At 42.5% G+C, this 22677-nt stretch overlaps 1 protein-coding gene across 1 annotated transcript in view; it reads left to right on the forward strand.

The window, feature by feature from the left end:
• LOC126474220 (cytochrome P450 4g15-like) overlaps nt 1-22677 on the forward strand; it is an 84661-nt gene that overhangs the window by 4964 nt on the left and 57020 nt on the right. The window contains exon 2 of the mRNA XM_050101684.1: nt 16923-17124. Within this exon, the coding sequence (XP_049957641.1) occupies nt 16923-17124 (202 nt within the window). The remainder of the gene's footprint in view (nt 1-16922; nt 17125-22677) is intronic.

Consider the following 22677-nt stretch of genomic DNA (forward strand, 5'->3'; position numbering starts at 1 on the left):
ATTTGCGCAATTTGCTATTATCAGGTAGCACTCAACTGTGTGCAACGGCACCTCGGCGCCATGAGGTGTGGCTGCGCACAGTGGTAAGCAAATCAATATTAAATATAAATAAAGAACAGTCTCTGCAAGAAACGTATTTCTTCCAAAAAGCTTACAAATCGCTCGTGCGATCCATCTAGAACCGACTTTAAATGATAACTGTCAAAATATACTAAGACTCCTTACGTATCGGTCTCACAGGGATCTTGAGGGAGATTTGATTAATTACAGAGCGCACAGGGGCTTTTAAACAGTCATTTTCCCGCGCTCCATACGTGAATGGAATGAGAAGCAGCCCTAACAGGTACAATGGGAGGTACTCTACACAATGATTTGCGGAGTGTGAATGCAGATGTAGATATAGATTTCAAAACCTTCTTTTCCTTTCTTGTCTGAACTGTATATCCTTCACGTTTCACTTCCATACGGGACTGCACTACAGGCAAATCTATATCTACATGATCACTCTGCAATTCACTCCTAAGTGTTTGGCAGAGGGATCGTGGAACTACTCTCAGGCTGTTTCCCTATCGCCTCGCCGGCGGGAGTGGCCGTGCGGTTCTAGGCGCCACAGTCGGGAGCCGAGCGACCGCTACGGTCGCAGGTTCGAATCCTGCCTTGGGCATGGAAGTGTGTGATGTCCTTAGGTTAGTTAGGTTTAATTAGTTCTAAGTACTAGGCGACTGACGACCTCAGAAGTTAAGTCCCATAGTGCCCAGAACCATTTGAACCTATCGCCTCATCCCCAGTCAGAGCGTGGAGAAAGTGAAGACTTAAATCTTTCCCTACAAACTCTGATTTCGCTTTTATGGTGGCGATCTTTTCTCCCGGTGTAGGTGGAAATATTTTCGCACTTGTAAGATTTCACCACAACTAGAGAAACCCTTGTTTCAATTTGAAATTGTTTGATGCCCGCCGCCAGTAGATCAGAAGAGTACGGACTAGCGAAGTATAGGCAATCTCTTAAGAATTTGTTGCATGTCGTAAGTGTTCTGCCAATGAAACGCAGTCTCTGCTTCGCTTTCCACGCAACGCTTTCTGGTGTTGGTTCAGTTTAAATTATTCGTAATTGTAATTCCTAGGTATTTAGTTGAATCAACAGCTTCTCAATTTGAGTGATCTATTGTAAACGAAATTTAAAGTTTTTTTTAGTACTCAGGGGGAGGACCTTACACTTTTTGTTTAAGCTCAACTGCCTCTTTTCGCACTATATAAACAGCTTGTCTACATCATTTTGCAATTAGTCTTGACCTTTTGATGAGGGCTGTTTATATCTTCAAAGTCGTTTATGATGTACAGATTGGGAACAGCTGAGGGCCTACAACGCTTCCTCATGGAACCTCAGATACCACTTCTGTTTGTCTCCATTATTCCCGGTCAGTTATTACGAACTGTGAAGTTTGATAGGAAATCACGAATCGAGTCGCGCAACTGCAATGATATTAGATAGTCGCGTAATTTGTTTAGGCGCCGCTTGGGAGGAACGCTATAAAAAATCAAACTATCGAATCAGTTTGAGGTCCCATATCAATATGACTGATTACTTCGTGTGAATAGAATCGATTGTGTTTCTCAAAAATATTTCCTGAGACCCTGATGGTCGACGGATTTCATAACGTAAAAACAGACATGTTCCAAAATTACTGCAAATAGATATCAGTGAATGGGTCTTTGATTCAGCGGATTAGTCTATTTCTTTTCTTGCGTAATTATGGGACCGGTGCAACTTTCCAGTCTCTAGGAACAGATCTTTCGTCTAGCGAGCGGTTAAGCAGTATCTAGTCACATTAAGGCGACATTGTATGTCCTATGCCGCCAATGTTAAATTATTGAACTTTGTTACTCACTATCTTGGAAACTTTTAAGACACCAACTTACAATTTTACTTATTGAATGCACCTTTCTAGATACAGTGAACTAGAATTATTATTAAAATTGTCGAACCTTAAGTCTTTCATAGTTCCCACCATTAAAAGTTACTACAACATCAGACACTGCTAACTTTAGTCATAACACCAACAAATACATTTTTAGGCTTGCGGCACCACACTACGTTATTGAAGGACTCATTCACATTCTGGGTCTTCCCATGTAAACACTTCTTTAGTAGCTCAGGATTTGCCAAATCTCTGTAAATAGGTTTGATTGCCTCCATTACTGCCAAAGGAAGAGAATGTTTGTGTGTACATTCATGCAGGGTGCCAGAAAATTCAGCTTGCCTATATTTACACCAAGTGTTTGTTGGAGGTGGACACAGAGCATGAGATGGCTTCCTTCACCACTATCACACGTGTTTTCAAGTACTTCAGAAGAAAATGCAGGTCTCACATATCTGTTACCCGCAAATCTGCGTTTCTTGAAGTTACTTTTACGCTAGGTCATTTTATTTACGTATAAAAAGCAATAGAAGTTAGCTTACTACAAAAATAGCCGATAATCACACTACTTTCAACGAAAACTAGTATCAGAAACAAAGGACTCATTTGTTTATTCGTAATGCCAACTTCTGAGACGTAGCAGTAGGCACAAAACAAAACAATTCACAGCCTTGTAGACTGTGTAGATCCCAAGATATTACTGCTCAACTGTGGCAATATATGCATATCCACGAAATTTTAGTCACACGTCAACATTCAAATTATTATTTGAAGGTCTCACAATTGTCTGATTTTATTTGTATTATATACCAAAATGTTCAGGAAAGCTCAAAGTACATTATGGAGTAAAAAACTGAAAATGGCAAATTTCAACGAATTTCACGTACGATGTCCCCTTAACGTGGTCACCTGTCAAAAGCCTGCGTAACCACCTTTTGCAGTACGGACTGTTGCGAGACGTGCAGGAAGAGTGGATGAGGATCTGGAACGTACAGCCATGGATACTGATTCCAATGACGTAGCCAGCTGTGCTACGTTTCTCGATTGACGGTCCGTGGCGCGAACAGCCTGATCGATTTGGTCGGGGTGTTTGGTGGCCGGAGGAGTACAGTAAATTTATTCTGGTGCTCTTCGAACAACGCAAATACACTGTGAGCTGTGCGACGCGTCACATTGTCCTACTGGTAGATGCCGTCGCCCCGAGGGAAAACAAACAGCACGTAGGGGTGAAAATAGTTCCAAAAGGATATATGCATACTTGCGTTGATCATTGTGCCTTCCAGAATGACGAGGTCACCCAGGGGATGCCGCGAAAACGTTCCCCGCACCATTACGCTGCCTGGATCCTTCAGACTATTGTTACAGGGTGTTTGCTTTCGGGGTTGCACGCCGTACGCGCATAAAGCGTGATTCGTCTAAAAAGGCGACCTGTCTCCACTCAGTGGACGTCTGGATGCATTATAGGCGTGGGAACTCCAGCCTCCGTCGACGATGAATAGCAGTGAGCATGGGTGCACTAAGTGGGGGTCTGCTGAAGGGGCCCATACAAGGCAATGTTCGCTGAACGGTCATTGAGGAGACACTGTTGGTAGCCCCTTGGTTCATCTGGGTCATCAGTTGCTCAACAGTGACACATCTATTCGCCGCACGTATGTCCATAGTGGCGGTTTCACCCCTGTCATCTATGGTCCATGGTGCATCACAGATACCTTCGCGCTCGTATTGGATAGCGCCATTTTGCCATGCGTGGTATACTTCAAACACAGCGACTTGCGAGCAGATTACAAACTTAGCCGTTTCGGAAATTCTTCCACCCTTGGCACGAAATCCAAAGCTCTATTTTCCACCCCACCCCCCCTTCCCAACATGCTTTATATACCCTCCACAGCTAGTGCTGCCACCGGCCGTCTGTGCGTGATTATGACGTCGAACATAGGCGATGAGCACATTAAAGTGACTGGACCGCGTCTATGATCGATAAAAATTGAATTATTTCATCAGAATACTCCGAAAGGAACCTAACTGGTATAGAATATGGGCCCGCAGACTTTCGTTTATCAAGTGACTTAAGTTGTTGTTGTACGCAGAGGGATATCTACTTCTAGATTACTCATGTTGGCAGCTGTTCTTGATTCCAGTTCTGAAATATTCACCGAATCTTCTCTGGTGAATGAGTTTCCCAAAACCATGTTTAGTAACTCCGTGTTAGTGGTGCCGTTGTTGTTGGTAACATTACCATTGCTATCACGCAGTGAACATGTTGCCTTGGCGTCGGTAAACTTTACATACGATCGGAACCTCTTCGAATTTTCTGCCGTATTTCGAGACTGTTTTGTTGTGAAAACTATTAAAAGCAACTCGCACTAAATTCCGTGGTATGTTTAGAGCATCTTTGAATTTTGCCTAATTTGGAGATCATGTGTTCTTTTAAAAATGGCCTGCTTTTTCGTTGTTTCGGCAACAATGTCCTGAACTGTGTTGTGTACCATGGGAACCTATTCCACGTTCTATTATTTTACTTAGTAAAGAACTACAAATTTCTGTAAACACATCTTCAGAAAATACTTCCAAGCACATAAATGTATAAGCGATGTTAACAAAATTTTCAGAAACGAGTTTCTTGCTATTGCCAGTCTGCATTTTATATCCTCTACTTTGGCTATCGTCAGTTATTTTATTGCTCAAAACACTCATCTACTACTTTCAGTGTATCATTTCTTAATCTGATACCCTCAGCATCTCCTAATTTGACTTGATTACTTTCCGTTACCCTTCTTTTACTTTTCTTGATGTTCAACTTAACCTCTTCTCAAGAACCTAAGCATCCTATTCGACTGATCTTTCAGCCGCGCGGGATTAGCCGAGCGGTCTTAGGCGCTGCAGTCACGGACTGTGCGGCTGTTCCCGGCGGAGGTTCGAGTCCTCCCTCGGGCATGGGTGTGTGCGTTTGTCCTTAGGATAATTTAGGTTAAGTAGTGTGTAAGCTTAGGGACTGATGACCTTAGCAGTTAAGCCCCGTAAGATTTCACACACATTTGAACATTTTTTCGACTGATCTTTCAAGTCCTTTATCTGACTTAATTTACTATGCAATCAGGTAACCTCAAAGTTTTTGTTTTAAACCCGTACTCCCAATTGATTCTCATCATTAACAATAATTTGTAATATGATCTTGGAATATATACATAGTAGAAAAAATATTTCGCCCATTAAGCACTGCTTGTCAAGGACTGTCATAATTATTTCTTCATGAAGGATAACATCATGAAGACTTCAACTGATAATTCACAATTTTGTATTGATAACACACAATTTCTGCGTTAGTCACTTATTTATTGCACCACTACGCATTTCGAAGTTCCATACCATCTTCAGGGGAAGAATTGTGTAGTTACATTCTTGGAATAGTGCAGAGACTAGAAGCCTTTCTCACAGTAGCGGGCAAAGTACAAAACAGATTGTATTTCGTTCTTGCTGGTGATAATTTTTATTTCAGAAGCAGAACTGCTAAAGCAATCAACATGAATTAGGCAAGAACAAAACGATGATCCGTACTGCTGTTCGTTGAATTCTCTCTTCACTGTACATAAAGTGTTACACTGTAACTTTACACAGGGCTGTTACACATGTTATATGACGCTACATTTACATTAAGTACAAAGAGCCATCTTTGTTATCCAAGAAATCATTCAAGAAATATAGATACTTGCCATATAAGTAAAATTATAGTAGGTTGGTGCACAAGTTCGGAGCGTTTTTGTTTTTCATGTTGGTATTCCAGTTGCTTTGGGTTTATTTATGATTGTCATTTTTTATTTGTGTTCACTGTTGGTATTTGAGTTTACATATTGTCATTTTGTCATTAGAACATAGTGAGTCGAGCTGTGGACGCTAGAAAATAGTGACAAGTGGAGAAGTCGGAACATTTCAGACTTGTTCTTCTGTTTGAGTTCAATAGGAGTGACAGCATCGCTTACGTCTACGTGATTACTCTATTTACAATAAAGTGCCTGGCAGCGGGTTCAATGAACCACCTTCAAGCTGTCTCTATCATTCCACTCTCGAAAAGCGCGCGGGAAAAGCGAGCACTTAAATTTTTCTGTTCGAGCCTTGATCTGTCTTATTTTATGGTGATAATCATTAGAACTATGTACGAGGGTAATCCCAAAAGTAAGGTCTCCCATTTTTTATAAGTACATAGACCTGTTTATTTCTACAATGGTTTACATCAGTTTACAGCTTGAACATCTAGCTATTTTTTCGACATAATCACCATTTCTGTCGATGCATTTTTATAGACGCTGTGGCAGTTTTTGTATGCCCATGTCATACCAGCTCGCCGCCATGCTGTTAAGAAAGTTATGAACCTCTTCTTTCACCTCGTCGTCGGAGCTGAATCGCTTTCCGGCCAAATGTTCTTTTAACCTAGGGAACAGGTGATAGTCACTGGGCCCCAAGTCAGGAGTAGAGGGTGGGTGGGTCATCATGTCCCATTGAAACTGTTGGAGGAGAGCAACAGTTTGCCGAGCGTTATCATAGAGAATGTGTACGCCCCTGCTCAAAATTCCTCTTCTCCGGTTGTGAATTGCCCGTTTGAGTTTTTCCAGCATCACACAGTACCTGTCGGCATTAATTGTGGTCCCAGCGATTCAGCTCAGAGGAGGAGGTGAAAGAAGAGGTTCATAACTTTCTAACAGCATTGCGGCGAGCTGGTATGACATGGGCATACAATAACTGCCACAGCGTCTACAAGAATAAATCACCAGGAATGATGATTATGTCGAAAAATAGCTAAATGTTCAAGCTGTAAACTGATGTAAACCATTGTAGAAATAAACAGGTCTATGTACTTATAAAAAAGAGGAGACCTTACTTTTGGGGCTACCTTCGTAGGTGGGTGCCAACAGAATGTTTTCCCAATCGGAAGAGAAAACTGGTGATTGAAATTTCATGAGAAGATCCCGTGGCAACGAAAAACGCTTTTGTTTTAATGATTGCCACTCCAATTCTCGTATCGCGTCTGTGGCACTATCTCCCCTATTTCGCGATAATACAAAACGAACAGCACTTCTTTGAACTTATTCGATTTCGTCAGAGGCGGCCAGAAACATTTGCGCCGTGTGTGGGGATAATGTCATTGTACAGAGCACGGCAAGATAATTGTTTTCTAGTTTTAGGAAGGGTCGTTTTGACATTAGTGACTCTCCATCTTAAGGAAGACTTTCGGAATTTGACGAGGATCTTTTAAATGCATTAATCTACAATGATGCATGTCAGTGTACTTGAGAACTGGCAAATGCGATGAATTGTCATCATTACGCCATCATGCGATATTCGCAAGCAAAGAGGAAGGTTCAAAAATCTGGTTTACGGGTGTCGCATACTCTAAGCTAAAATAATAAAATATTAACTGGTGGCCACATGTTCGTCTCTGCTTGCACGACATCAATTGGCTCGTGGACGACACCGACTATTCCTATCCTGTACCGTTACTAGTGACGAGAAATAGTGTCTTTATGCTAACATAAGGAAAAGGGAAAAGAAAGGACTGTTTGAGCCCAAACGAAGCAGCAACTCCCCGTACAGACCTGCGTGCTTCCACAAAAGACAATGTTTTGCATCTGGTGGAGCAACGACGGTGTGGTGTACTACGAATTGCTTTTCCGAGGTATGACCGTCACTGCTAATATTTATAATCGATAACTGAGATGTCTTGCAGACGCACTCCAAGAACAATGACCAGGAGACTGCGTGAAGTGATGCTACTTAACAATATCGTCCGCTCGCATTCTGCTGGACTGACAAGAAAAGCTGGACAGGTCTTTGGATGGGAAGTCTTTCCGCACCCACATTATTCACTGATCTTGCGCCCTCAGATTTCCACCTTTCCCGCTCTCTATCGAACAACCTTGAAGGAGCTTCCTTTCCGGATGAAAATGCGCTCCAAACATGGCCCTATGAATTCTTTGCCTCAAAACCATTGTTGGCAGACTTGTGAATACTGAAGGAGAATTCTAGAGTATTCTTGATGACTAAAGTCTATGTTATGTGGAACTACTGTGTTTATTAATCTAATAGAAAAACGCTAAGAACCTATGCACCAACCTAATACACTGAAGCGCCATAGAAACTGGTATAGGCATGCGTATTTGAATACAGAGATATATAAACAGGCAGAATAAGCTATAACACTGCAACATTATGAACTGATCACAAGTTAAGTCTCTCTCAACTAAATACTTTTCTATTTAGAATGAAAGTTTAATGGAATCCACTAACAGGTTACTTCTCAATGTCTTTTGAATACAGAAATTGTTTTCGTAAATAGTTGTCTTTCTGTTAATTATTATTTATCATGAGCATAAAGGATAACCTGTGGATCCTATTACACTATTAATAGGCGCTTTCAATACACAAAAGAAACAAGTGTTTAGCAAGCATGAGAATATAACTTTCCACAATTGCAGATTTCTACTTTTACTACAGTGAGACACAAAATTAACATATTTGTAAGATACTGACTCACCTTTTGCGATTTACAACAGGCAGCAATGTGATCATTTACTAAGAAAAACTTTATAAGCCTCAGTCTTAAGAACTTTTAATTTTGAAGTTGGCAACAACATATTAATAAGCAGTTTTAATAGGAAAATTATTTTCAGTAAGCATCATTTACTATAACTCACTCTCTTGCCACATTAACTTTCTTTTTACTATGTTCAAGGGGCATTAATTAGTTAAAACAATAGGCTTTAATGTTCTTTCAATAAGGACACTCGGTAATCGTTTTAGTTCAAACGGAGAGGAACCTAAGAGGTGTTATGATAAGGAAAAAAATCGAGGTAGGTACATAAATTCAGTTATAAATTACCTTATATTTGAGCACACTAACACATCCAATAAGCTGATCCTTCACTGTACATTACTATAGTGTTCCATGATAGTGACTGTGCAATGTGGTGGCGATTGCATGTTGGTAGGTGGATTTGCAGGTAGAATTGCTGGACTGTCATTTCTTGATGGCGATGATAGATACTAATTTCAGAATAATTCCAGCTCTTTATCCATCCATCAGAGGCATTGGAAAGCGTCAGGAAAACCTCTCTTGGCACCAGCACAATATACAACTTTTACATGAGCAGTTGAGAGTTTGGTAGCTCGTCCCCGACTGACTCTCAATTCCACCTTTTCTACCTAGGCCAACCACACTTTGCGCGCGCTACACAGTTCCGTTCCCGAGGGAAACCATAACACCTTTTACATACATAATAACTAAGAACCCTAAGTGAAGGCAATTACATAACAGCAAACAAACATTTTAAATAAAAACAGAACATTTGCATATATTGACATTTCTACAAAAAATTATTTAAATAAAATTATTTAATTTTAAAGATAACCAAAGAGATTATATGACAAAGACAAAACATATCATTACAGAGATTATACTTCATTACAGTATCGAATTAATCGTACACTAATTACAGAAGTTCAACGATGAGATGTTGAACAAAATAGAAAGCCAAATGAATCAACAAAAGGTATGTAGTGTCTAAGCTATGGTGTTACAAAACACTGTGATCGGCAACGCCTATATGAGAGAACAACTTTCTGGCGCAGCTCCTAGATCGGTTACTGCTGTTACAATGGCTGTTTATCAAGATTTAAGTGAGTTTCAATGTTGTGTTATAGTTATAGTCAACGCACGAGTGATGGGACACAGCATCTCCGAGGTTGTGATGAAGTGGGGATTTTCCCGTACGGCCATTTCACGAGTGTACCGTGAATATTAAGAATCCGGTAAAACATCAAATCTCCGACATCGCTGAGACCGAAAAAAGATCCTGCGAGAACGGGACCAACGACGACTGAAGAGAATCGTTCAACGTGACATAAGTGCAACCCTTCCGTAAATTGCTGCAGATTTCAATGCTAGGCCATCAAGTGTCAGCATGCGAACCATTCAACGCAATATCATCGATATCGGCTTTCGGAGCATAGGGACCACTCGTGTACACTTCACAGTACCAAGTGCATGATGGGAACTCATCTAGTGAAACAGAAGTTATATCTGGTGTTCCTCAAGGATGTGTAAGAGTCCGTTTACTCTACTCAGTCTATATAAAAGCTTTAGGAGACTATCTGAGCAACCCTCTTAAATTTTTTACAACCGATATCTACATTTACCGTCGAGTGCAGACAATGAATTCCTAAATGATTTAGATACAATATTGAATCTGTCTCTGGTCAGGGAAGCCTGTGAACATAAAATTATTAAAGCATAGATGGAAACTTGTAAACTTGCTACGAAAGCGTCGCCACCATTACTGGTACATTACCAGCTAAATGTAGAAGCTACAGCTCTATAGTTTAAAACAGTGCTGGCCAAGATTTCGGCTCACGGCCCTGCCCTAGCACAATTCCATAGCGCTCAGCCTCGCTGCACGTTTCCACCACCACCACCACCACGCTATGCCTTCTGAACGCTTGGATGGGTTAGAGGGGGAAGCTGGGAACACACTGCATTTAAATGGCAATGCTATCGCACTGTTTGTGACCTGGTTTTGTATTTGTCATTTCTCGACAACATAGATCACAAACAAAACAAATTTTCAGTATTTGATTATTTTGACACACTGAAAACGTGATATCGTATTTATCTGGTACAAATTTTCGGATTACGGACAAACGCTGACAATTTCACAGATATTCTCACTCAAGTTACCATTTAATCGTGATTATGTAGTTGCATAATCGAACAAAAATCTTTCATACAAAGAAATCGAGCGAAATATTGCAACACTTTTGCAGCCTCATTATGGATATGTGGAAAAACTGCCTGAGGAAAGCTATTTAGAGGTTCTGGACAGTTTCGACGTAAAAGAATTTGCCATTAAAATGGGAATTACCTTACATGTCAATCAGTTACATCAGCACATGCACAGGGACACTTTCGACTAGAACGGTAAACGCTCTCGCAAACAGCTCGAAAAACAAATATGAGATTGAAAGTGACCTCAAACCCTTTAGGAAACTATCCTTGTAGCTCATTCAAGGAAACACTAAATTTTTCAAACCTGGCGTTTCTATAACTGCAGCGAGCTTAGGGAATTGGACTGTGTTTGTCAGAATGTGTCCCGTCTATAACGGTATTTTCTTTTCAAACGCATCCCCATCAAACCAAAAAGTAGTTGTCTCTTATCGTACATGTCTTGCTGTGGGCATTGTGCAGTCGAGTCCACTTAAAATGCGACTAGTGCAATAAGTTCTGGATGTTCTAATTTTCGTTCCTGCATTCCTTTCTTTTCTTCATAAATTCAACAATAGCGAGTTTTAATTCGAAAAGCCCTTCCAAGCATACCCCTTTACTTAACCAACCTACTTTGCAGTAATAAAGTCTCCATACTCTTCACTCATTTGCACCTAAAACTGTTGTAACTGACAGTGCAATAACGTGTTTGTTGTTGTTGTGGTCTTCAGTCCTGAGACTGGTTTGATGCAGCTCTCCATGCTACTCTACCCTGTGCAAGCTTCTTCATCTCCCAGTACCTACTGCAACCTACATCCTTCTGAATCTGCTTAGTGTATTCATCTCTTGGTCTCCCTCTACGATTTTTTCCCTCCACGCTGCCCTCCAATACTAAATTGGTGATCCCTTGATGCCTCAGAACATGTCCTACCAACCGATCCCTTCTTCTGGTCAAGTTGTGCCACAAACTTCTCTTCTCCCCAATCCTATTCAATACTTCCTCATTAGTTATGTGATCTACCCATCTAATCTTCAGCATTCTTCTGTAGCACCACATTTCGAAAGCTTCTATTCTCTTCTTGTCCAAACTATTTATCGTCCATGTTTCACTTCCATACATGGCTACACTCCATACGAATACTTTCAGAAATGACTTCCTGACACTTAAATCTATACTGGATGTTAACAAATTTCTCTTCTTCAGAAACGCTTTCCTTGCCATTGCCAGCCTACATTTTATATCCTCTCTACTTCGACCATCATCAGTTATTTTGCTCCCCAAATAGCAGAACTCCTTTACTACTTTAAGTGCCTCATTTCCTAATCTAATTCCCTCAGCATCACCCGACTTAATTAGACTACATTCCATTATCCTTGTTTTGCTTTTGTTGATGTTCATCTTATATCCTCCTTTCAAGACACTGTCCATTCCATTCAACTGCTCTTCCAAGTCCTTTGCTGTCTCTGACAGAATTACAATGTCATCGGCGAACCTCAAAGTTTTTATTTCTTCTCCATGAATTTTAATACCTACTCCGAATTTTTCTTTTGTTTCCTTTACTGCTTGCTCAATATACAGATTGAATAACATCGGGGAGAGGCTACAACCCTGTCTTACTCCCTTCCCAACCACTGCTTCCCTTTCATGTCCCTCGACTCTTATAACTGCCATCTGGTTTCTGTACAAATTGTAAATAGCCTTTCGCTCCCTGTATTTTACCCCTGCCACCTTTAGAATTTGAAAGAGAGTATTCCATTCAACATTGTCAAAAGCTTTCTCTAAGTCTACAAATGCTAGAAACGTAGGTTTGCCTTTCCTTAATCTTTCTTCTAAGATAAGTCGCAAGGTCAGTATTGCCTCACGTGTTCCAGTGTTTCTACGGAATCCAAACTGATCTTCCCCGAGGTTGGCTTCTACTAGTTTTTCCATTCGTCTGTAAAGAATTCGTGTTAGTATTTTGCAGCTGTGACTTACTAAGCAATAACGTGTGCCACCTCAAAAATTTTACTATTTACAGCATCAGCTTCCCCACGCGTTGCATGCCTACAGATTTAGCAGAAAGTTCTTCCTGATGCACCGAACAATGAATCCCGTCGGTCGACCAAATGGCTCTGAGCTCTATGGGACTTACCATCTGAGGTCATCAGTCCCCTAGAACTACTTAAACCCAACTAACCTAAGAACATCACAACATCCATGCCCGAGGCAGGATTCGAACCTGCGAGCGTAGCGGTCGCGCGGTTCCAGACTGAAGCGCCTAGATCCGCTGGGCCACAGCGGCCGGCTGTCGGTCGATCGCTGTAATTTTTTTCTTTTCCATTGTTAACTAAATCTTTAAATTCTTTTTGTGTGGTATTGTAATATCGTTTCATAGCAAATTTGCAGTTCCCATTACTTAGGAGACTGCAAATAGGTACTGAGAATTCTCATCCCTCTCTTCTGTCAGTCCCGTTCATTTTAAAGGCTTCATAGATCGTTAGACTGCCTCTTTTTCTGCAAATAGCTGCGATAACTACGAACGTCCTTCATATCACAAAGGAAAAGCACGGACACCACGATTCTGCCGAAATGGAGAGAGTTGTGACGAATGAAAAATGCAAAAAAACGCAATTCAAAATGAAATGTCGCGCTGTGCCGGATACTTCCGGGATGGAGCACAGCTGTGGCCAGCACGTGGCCCGCACACGCTGCACACGTGAAATTTAGCGCGGGCCGACCCTGCTCTAGGATATAATATAGGCGCAGGTCCTTCAAAGACGGCTAATGCCCAGTTCTGGGGCTCCAAGGATTTCTACTTAGGTCCAACGGAGCACGCCATGGATTAAGTTTGTAAACAAGCAGTAGAATATGAAATTTCAAGGGCTTGATGTATTGATTCACCAATTAACGATAATGCTATACTTCAGCTTAAGGCCTTTAGGATGGCCGTTGCTTTCCTCCGACCTTCCTACGCTCTATGTGTGGCTCATAAAGTGTTAACCAGAATCTCATTTTCCGGATCGAATCTAGCAAATGTTTCGGCGAAAAAAGAAGAGATTAGGTTTTAGCACCCTGGCTGCATTATCAATAGCGAAGACGAACTAGGACTGGGCAATGTTGACACAGGAAATAGGTCATGGCATTATTGAAGGAATCATACCGGCATGCACACAGTTACAAGGTAGTCGGGAACTTTTGCTTTATAGTTGTTGACCATAACCAAAATTTAGTGCCAACAGAATGAGTGAAAATAAAGTTCATAATTATACGCTATAGAATGGAAATGAGAGTTCCTCATTAGAAGCTGTTCTCGAACTGGAAATATCAGATCGGTAAAATATGCAATCGTCGTTCTGGTGCGCCAGATATCTTGCGAACCATGGGTGAAGGGTATCAGACGGATGCCATATTCCTTGACTTCCGGAAAGCGTTTGACTCGGTGCCCCACTGCAGACTCCTAAATAAGGTACGAGCATATGGGATTGGTTCCCAAATAGGTGAGTGGCTCGAAGACTTCTTAAGTAATAGAACCCAGTACGTTGTCCCCGATGGTGAGTGTTCATCGGAGGTGAGGGTATCATCTGGAGTGCCCCAGGGATGTGTGGTAGGTCCGCTGTGGTTTTCTATCTACATAGATGATCTTTTGGATAGGGTGGATAGCAATATGTGGCTGTTTGCTGATGATGCTGTGGTGTACGGGTAGGTGTCGTCGTTGAGTGACTGTAGGAGGATACAAGATGACTTGGACAAGATTTGTGATTGGTGTGAAGAATGGCAGCTGACTCAAAATATAGATAAATGTAAATTATTGCAGATGAATAGGAAAAAGAATCCTGTAATGTTTGAATACTCCATTAGTAGTGTAGCACTTGACACAGTCACGTCGATTAAATATTTGGGCGTAACATTGCAGAGTGATATGAAGTGGGACAAGCATGTAACGGCAGTTGTGGGGAAGGCGGATAGTAGTCTTCGGTTCATCGGTAGAATTTTGGGAAGACGTGATTTATCTGTAAAGGAGACCGCTTATAAAACACTAATACGACCTATTCTTGAGTATTGCTCGAGCGTTAGGGATCCCTTTCATGTCGGATTGAGGGAGGACGTAGAAGCAATTCAGAGGGGGCTGCTAGATTTGTTACTGGTAGGTTTGATCATCACGCGAGTGTTACGGAAATGCTTCAGGAACTCGGGTGGGAGTCTCTGGAGGAAAGGAGGCGTTCTTTTCGTGAATCGCTACTGAGGAAATTTAGAGAACCAGCATTTGATGCTGACTGCAGTACAATTTTACTGCCGCCAACTTATATTTCGCGGAAAGACGACATAAGATAAGAAAGATTAGGGCTCGTACAGAGGCATATAGGCAGTCATTTTTACCTTGTTCTGTTTGGGAGTGGAACAGGGAGAGAAGATTCTAGTTGTGGTACGAGGTACACTCCGCCACGCACCGTATGGTGGATTGCGGAGTATGTATATAGATGCAGATGTAGCAGAACAAAACTATTCTGCAACTCAGTTGTGGGCAAAGAAAGAAACCATAAGTTATTCTTTCGATCGAATTCTAGGAACTTCATTATACAGATGTATTCTAATAACATAACCGAGAGAAAGTGTGCATTTCCCGTTGCGGGTCGCCTCGCGTCAACAGCATTCCAGACCAGAATGAGAACTATTGTTGGCGATACAGTGCTTGTAATAGTTATCGGTTCTTGGCTGTGCATTCGGCCTAGTTTTGTGCCTATCGGTCACTGCTACAAGCGTTTGGGAACTGGCTGTCAGTGTTTGTTCCTTCGCCTGATTAATGAATATTTTGTACATTACAGAGTGCTTGATTGATAGATTTACAGTCTTATATCTTGTCTGTCTAAAATGGTTCAAATGGCTCTGAGCACTATGGGACTTAACAGCTATGGTCATCAGTCCCCTAGAACTTAGAACTACTTAAACCTAACTAACCTAAGGACAGCACACAACACCCAGTCATCACGAAGCAGAGAAAATCTCTGACCCCGCCGGGAATCGAAGCCGGGAATATCTTGTCTGTCTCCTCCCTTCTGAAACAGAAAGGTACTGCATTATACTTGTTTTGGAGACTTGTGTTCCTCGACACAGATGCTGTAAATATTTATAAAAATTACTTTTGTGTTAATTTTCCTCTGCTGTCAATCATTGTTACTGGAACATTTTCAAGCACCTGCTCCATTTTTTATACTAACAACGGCGTTATACGCAACGTGTGGCGTATTACTTCCCGAATGTTACTGTTTTCGTTATTCACCATCCGTTTTTGATCCATTCCTTTAACTACAAAAAGACGAGATGGAATGCTCATTTAATTTTCTCGCTGTTTTTAGTTACTGCACCGTTTTCCATGTTAACTAATGAAATGTAGTGTCGACCGTACATACGTCTCCTTTTGCTCTTCACACTTTTTACTATGCATAATATGTCAAAAGTGCACGTGGACTTATGTAGATGAAAAATCTGTGATAGAATGTTAAAATTTGTAGACTTCTGCAGTTTCGCCCCGTTGGAGCGTACTAATTTCTCTCCGTTGATTCAGACTCACACAGGCCGGCCATGGTGGCCGAACGGTTCTAGGAGCTTCAGTCCGGAACCGCGCGACTGCTACGGTCGCAGGTGTGACTCCTGCCTCGGGCATGGATGTGTGTGATTTCCTCAGGTTAGTTAGGTTTAAGTAGTTCTAAGTTCTAGGGGACTGATGACCTCAGATGTTATGTCCCATAGCGCTCAGAGCCATTTGAACCATCAGACTCTCACTAACCACGTCTATCACGTAAAGTATCTATTTTCCAGTGATGCCGTTGTATGGTTTACCATTCTATTGGCTCTTATCGGTTTGGCTAGCACTCTTTTAAGACGATAAAGATCAGGTTCCCTGTTACCGACAACAGGTATCTATATGGCAGGTCTGAAGCACTGTATAACGCAAGCGCTCTTTTTTTGTTTTTAGGAATTTTTGTTTCACCGACTAAATCACATTATTATACTGAACTGCTCATTTCAGTGGTCACTTTCAGATCATATTACTGCTATGGCAATAATTTGATCTGAAGGTGGTTATGACAATCTGAGCAAGTAATTCAGTGCAGTAATTGGTTTCTAAAAGAAAAAGAGGTAGTCACGGCGAACCTTTCCGTTGCGACATAATGGCTTTGCAATACTTGCATTAGTGGTTGAGAGTCTAGTAAATTGTGAGATTTGAGTGATGTATTGTAGAAGCTGCGGACGGTCATGAGATGTCTGCTGGCTCTAGGTTCTACGTGGGGCCCAAGCTGTTCGTGGTGGTGACACAGCCCGAGGACGTGAAGGCGGTGCTGGTCGACTGCAAACAACGCCAGAGGGATCCCTACTTCATGCGGCCCATGCGCTTCTTCATCGGAGATGGGCTCATCACAAACAAGGATGAAGCCTGGAAGGCACACCGCAAGATAGTCCTGCCGACGTTCCACACTGAGGTCAGTCGCCACACAATTAACTCAGCTGGGAGAGACATCAGACGCAAGAATAGTTGTTCTGAAACTTGCTGGTACTTCAATATTGTTAGCAGCCCTGGGATTCACACCGAAAACATTGTCTTTCAAAGACATTAATACTACCGACTGAGCTATACAGGCGCGACTTATGACTGCTCCTCACAGCTTTATTTACGACAGTGCCTCCTTCCTATCTTCCAAACTTCCTAGAAACTCTTCTTCGTAATTTCCAAGACTAGCACTCCTGCAAAAAAAGATATTGCGGAGGAACGGTGTAGCCACAGCCTAGGAATTCGTTTACAGAATAAATCCTTCACGCTGCCGTGAATTGTGGACTATTATGGAACTTCCTGTCAGATTGAAACTTCGTGGTGTTTTTCCCACAGACATATCACGTTCGGCTACCGTGTCATCATCGATTGAAACAATCATGCATGGCTCACGACCCGCTCTGAGCTTCAATGCCATCAGCGTCTCTCTAACTCCCGGCCCAGGGCTTTAATTTTCCAGGAAATTTGAAAACAGGGCACTCTCAGCAGTAAAATGGTTCAAATGGCTCTGAGCACTATGAGTCTTAACATCTGAGGTCATCAGTCCCCTAGAACTACTTAAACCTAACTGACCTAAGGAGGTCACACACATCCATGCCCGAGGCAGGTTTCTAACCTGCGACCGTGGCAGCAGCGTGGTTCCAGACTGAAGCGTCTACAACCGCTCGGCCACAGCTGCCGGCTCGCAGTGAAAGATAAACTCTAAAAAAAATCTGCTACGTTGCCGATAAGCCTTTTCTTCGGTAACATCCTTTCTTCCAGCGGGTGTTAGCATCGCAAGATAAAAAGTGTTTCGGTGAAGTTGCGACCTTAGGAATGAGTTACTGGTGGCAATAAAGTTGTGATGGAGGGTGGAGATAACTGGGTAACTCAGCTCAGTTGGTAGAGCACTTGCCCGCGAAAGGCAAAGGTCCCGAGTTCGAGTCTCGGTCGGGCACACAGTTTTAATCTGCCAGGAAGTTACATATCAGCGCACACTCCGCTGCAGAGTGAAAATCTCTTTCTGGAAACTGGGTAACTGTCGGTAGTTTTGTCCACGAAAGTCATGATTTAGTGTTGGAATCCCATTCTACACTACTGGCCATTAAAATTGCTACACCACGAAGATGAGGTGCTACAGACGCGAAATTTAACCAACAGGAAGAACATGCTGTGATATGCAAATGATTACCTTTTCAGAGCATTCACACAAGGTTGGTGCCGGTGGCGACACCTACGTGCTGACATGAAAGTTTCCAACCGATTTCGCAAAAAAAATGGTTCAAATGGCTCTGAGCACTATGGGACTTAACTTCTAAGGTCATCAGTCCCCTAGAACTTAGAACTACTTAAACCTAACTAACCTAAGGACATCACACATATCCATGCCCGAGGCAGGATTCGAACCTGCGACCGTAGCGGCCTCACGGTTCCTGACTGTAGCGCCTTTAACCGCTTGGCCACCACGGGCGGCCCGATTTCTCATACACAAACAGCAGTTGACCGGCGTTGCCTGGTGAAACGTTGTTCTGATGCCTCGTGTAAGGAGGAGAAATGCGTACCATCACGTTTCCGACTTTGATGAAGGTCGGATTGTAGCCTATCGCGATTGCGGTTTATCGTATCGCGACATCGATGCTCGCGTTGGTCGAGATCCAGTGACTGTTAGCAGAATATGGAATCGGTGGATTCAGGAGGGTAATACGGAACGCCGTGCTGGATCCCAACGGCCTCGTATGACTAGTAGTCATCCGCATGGCTGTAACGGATCGTGCAACCATGTCTCGATCCCTGAGTCAACAGATGGGGACGTTTGCAAGACAACAACCATCTGCACGAACAGTTCGGTGACGTTTGCAGCAGCATGGACTATCAGCTCGGAGACCACGGCTGCGGTTACTCTTGACACTGCATCACAGACAGGAAAGCCTGTGATGGTGTACTCAACGACGAACCTGGGTGCACGAATGGCAAAACGTCATTTTTTCGGATGAATCCAGGTTCTGTGTACAGCATCATGATCGTCGCATCCGTGTTTGGCGACATCGCGGTGAACGCACATTGGAAGCGTGTATTCGTCATCGCCATACTGGCGTAACATCCGGCGTGATGGTATGGGGTGCCATTGGTTACACGTCTCGGTCACCTCTTGTTCACATTGACGACACTTTGAACAGTGGACGTTACATTTAAGATTTGTTACGACCCGTGGTTCGACCCTTCATTCGTTCCCTGCGAGTATAATGCACGACCGCATGTTGAAGGTGCTGTACGGGCCTTTCTGGAAACAGAAAATGTTCAACTGCTGCCGTGGCCAGCACATTCTCCAGATCTCTCACCAATTGAAACGTCTGGTCAATGGTGGCCGAGCAACTAGCTCGTCACAATAAGCCAGTCACTACTCTTGATGAACTGTGGTATCATGTTGAAAAACAGCTGCATGGGCAGCTGTACCTGTACACGCCATCCAAGCTCTGTTTGACTCAGTGCCCAGGCGTATCAAGGCCGTTATTACGGCCAGAGGTGGTTGTTCTGGGTACTGATCTCTCAGGATCTATGCACCCAAATTGCATGAAAATGTAATCACATGTCAGTTCTAGTATAATATATTTGTCAAATGAATACCCGTTTATCATCTGCGATTCTTCTTTGGGTAGCAATTTTAATGGCCTGTAGTGTAGTACACATTGTTACTGTCCCAGTTTAGAAACAGTTTACACTATGCTGCAGAATGAGAAATCCATTAAAGATTAGATATAGGCCTATTTGTTAGACGCCACAAGTACAGGAATTGCTTAAATGCCCTATAGTTGAAATCATTTATCATTGTTCTCGCTTATGTAGCCGAATTTTGGAACGCCACATGTTCATTGTGTCAATATTACGGGTTCCTTGTCAATACATTAATACAAAGAGACCGTCAACTTATTACATATTTATTTTATAAACAATCAACCATCACACGACAACATAAACCAACGTAGGTAACTTGTTGACATCGTAACATCACTAAAAACAAAACGGCATCTTGTAGACGGCTACAACAGACACAAACTGGGTTCGTAAGAGAGCTCAGCACGAAGTCCTCCCTTCCGTCTGAAGCGGTTTTACTTAAAAACAACATTTCCACTTCGTCATTTAGTGTGAAAAGGCGTTTTCACTAACGTAATTGTTAGCTGACACCCAGGTTCCTCCGTGTATCAATAAGATTACAGTTTTAAAAGATGCCCCCCCCCCCAGAATGCCTTTTTGTGTTGAACCAATTTTTGTAAATTACAATCAAAATTAGATGAAAGAGTTTGTAGGCTGCAGCCGAAATTTAATAGAAACACTGAATATATTTTAGGTTTTTTGTCTTTTTCATACATTTTCACCTTAACAGTGGATCGCTATGGTATAATTTGTTTAGGCCCCATACACCATAATGGATTGGAATCCATGTCTCCGGCTTTTTTATTCAATGACATACCACCTGTTAGCCGTATTATATTCTGGCGGACAATGAATGTTGGCTTCTAAGATCCGAGCTTTTAAGCTGTAATGTTTTCGTTGTGTATGTATAACTACATACATAAACACATCAAAAAATTTTGCATCACCTCCGTTCCGAGACTTGCGGAACCTGTGTAGAAAATTGGAGCAGAGATCAACATAAACATCATTTTCGCCCTTTTTATTGCTCATGAAAACCACACATTGCATGTTGTACCACCATACAGTGAGACCTTCAGAGATGGAGGTCCAGATTGCTGTACACTCTAGTATCTCTAATACCCTGTAGCGCATCCCCTTGCATTGATGCACGCCTGTATTCGTCGTAGCATAGTATCCGCAAGTTCATCAAGGCGATTCGGCGTGGATCCCTCAGTGTGGTTGGTGGGTCATGTCGTCCATAAACAGCTCTTTTCAGACTATCCCAGGCATGTTCGATAGGGTTCATGTCTGGAGAAGATGCTGGCCGCTCTAGTCGAGCGATGTCGTTATCCTGAAAGAAGACATTCACAAGATGTGCACGATGGGGGGCGCGAATTGTCTTCCATGAAGACGAATGCCTCGCCAATGTGCTTCCGATATGGTTGCACTATCGGTCATAGGATGGCATTCACGTATCGTACAGCCGTTACGGCGCCTTCCATGACCACCAGCGGCGTACGTCGGCCCCACATAATGCCACCCAAAACAGCAGGGAACCTCCACCTTCCTGCACTCGCTGAACAGTGTGTCTAAGGCGTTCAGCCTGACCTGGTTGCCTCCAAACACGTCTCCGACGATTGTCTGGTTGAAAGTATATGCGACACTCATCGGCGAAGAGAACGTGATGCCAATCCTGAGCAGTCCATTCGGCGCGTTGTTGAGTCCATCTGTATCGCTCTGCATGGTGTCGTGGTTCCAAAGATGGACCTCACCATGTACGTCGGGAGTGAAACTGCGCATCATGCAGCCTATTGCTCACAGTTTGTGTCGTAACACGACGTCCTGTGTCTGCACGAAAAGCATTATTCAACATGGTGGCGTTGCTGTCAGGGTTCCTCCAAGCCATAACCCATAGGCAGCGGTCATCCACTGCAGTAGCAGCCCTTGGGCGGCCTGAGTGAGGCATATCATCGACAGTTACTGTCTCTCTCTGTATCTTCTCCGTGTCCGAACAACATCGCTTTAGTTCACTCAGTCGCCTGGACACTTCCCTTGTTGAGAGCCCTTCCTAGCACAAAGTAACAATGCGGACGCGATCGAACTGCGCTATTGACAGTCTAGGTGTGTACCTCCATCCTGGTGGAATGGCTGGAACTGATCGGCTGTCGGATCCTTCCGCCTAATAGGCGCTGATCGTGCATGGTTGTTTACATCTTTTGGCGAGTTTAGTGACGTCTCTGAACAGTCAAATGGACTGTCTGTGATAAAATATCCACGGTCAGTCTATCTTCAGGAGTTCTGGGAACCGGGGTGATGCAAAACTTTTTTTGACGCGTGTACTTTAATATTCTTATGCAAGAGTTTTTAAAAGCTTTTATTTAAAAAAATGAAAATCTTAAAATTTAAAAAAATTACCATATCAGTGGCTGTCTCAGGGTTATTATTCCTTCTTGATTTGTTATGCTGATGTTCACCTGAATGTCTCCTAGTGCCTTGAAAGCCGGTCTTAATCTAAAAATAAATGATTAAATACAGCTACACAGGTTTATTAATATCCAAGATGACTCTTTAACTACGGAGATGGCATTGTCAATGGAGACATTAATTAATCAGCCGCCGTTGAACCATTGAGCTGTACTTGTCATAAAAACCTTTTTCCTAACAATTATTGGATATTAATACATAACAAGATAAGAAACATTTATTGTCTCAGCGACAAACTGTATATTTGTTTCAACATAGCCGTCCATATGAAGAAAACTGCTAATATGTGTCCCTGGGGAATCGTCACAGTAATTTTATTTATGAGAACAGGCAGGATTTAGACACAAAAGATGTGTATATTGATGTCCAGTCAGGGCGCTGATAATCA

This window comes from Schistocerca serialis, chromosome 4 (genome assembly GCF_023864345.2).
Source record: "Schistocerca serialis cubense isolate TAMUIC-IGC-003099 chromosome 4, iqSchSeri2.2, whole genome shotgun sequence".
In the NCBI taxonomy this organism is placed as follows: domain Eukaryota; kingdom Metazoa; phylum Arthropoda; class Insecta; order Orthoptera; family Acrididae; genus Schistocerca; species Schistocerca serialis.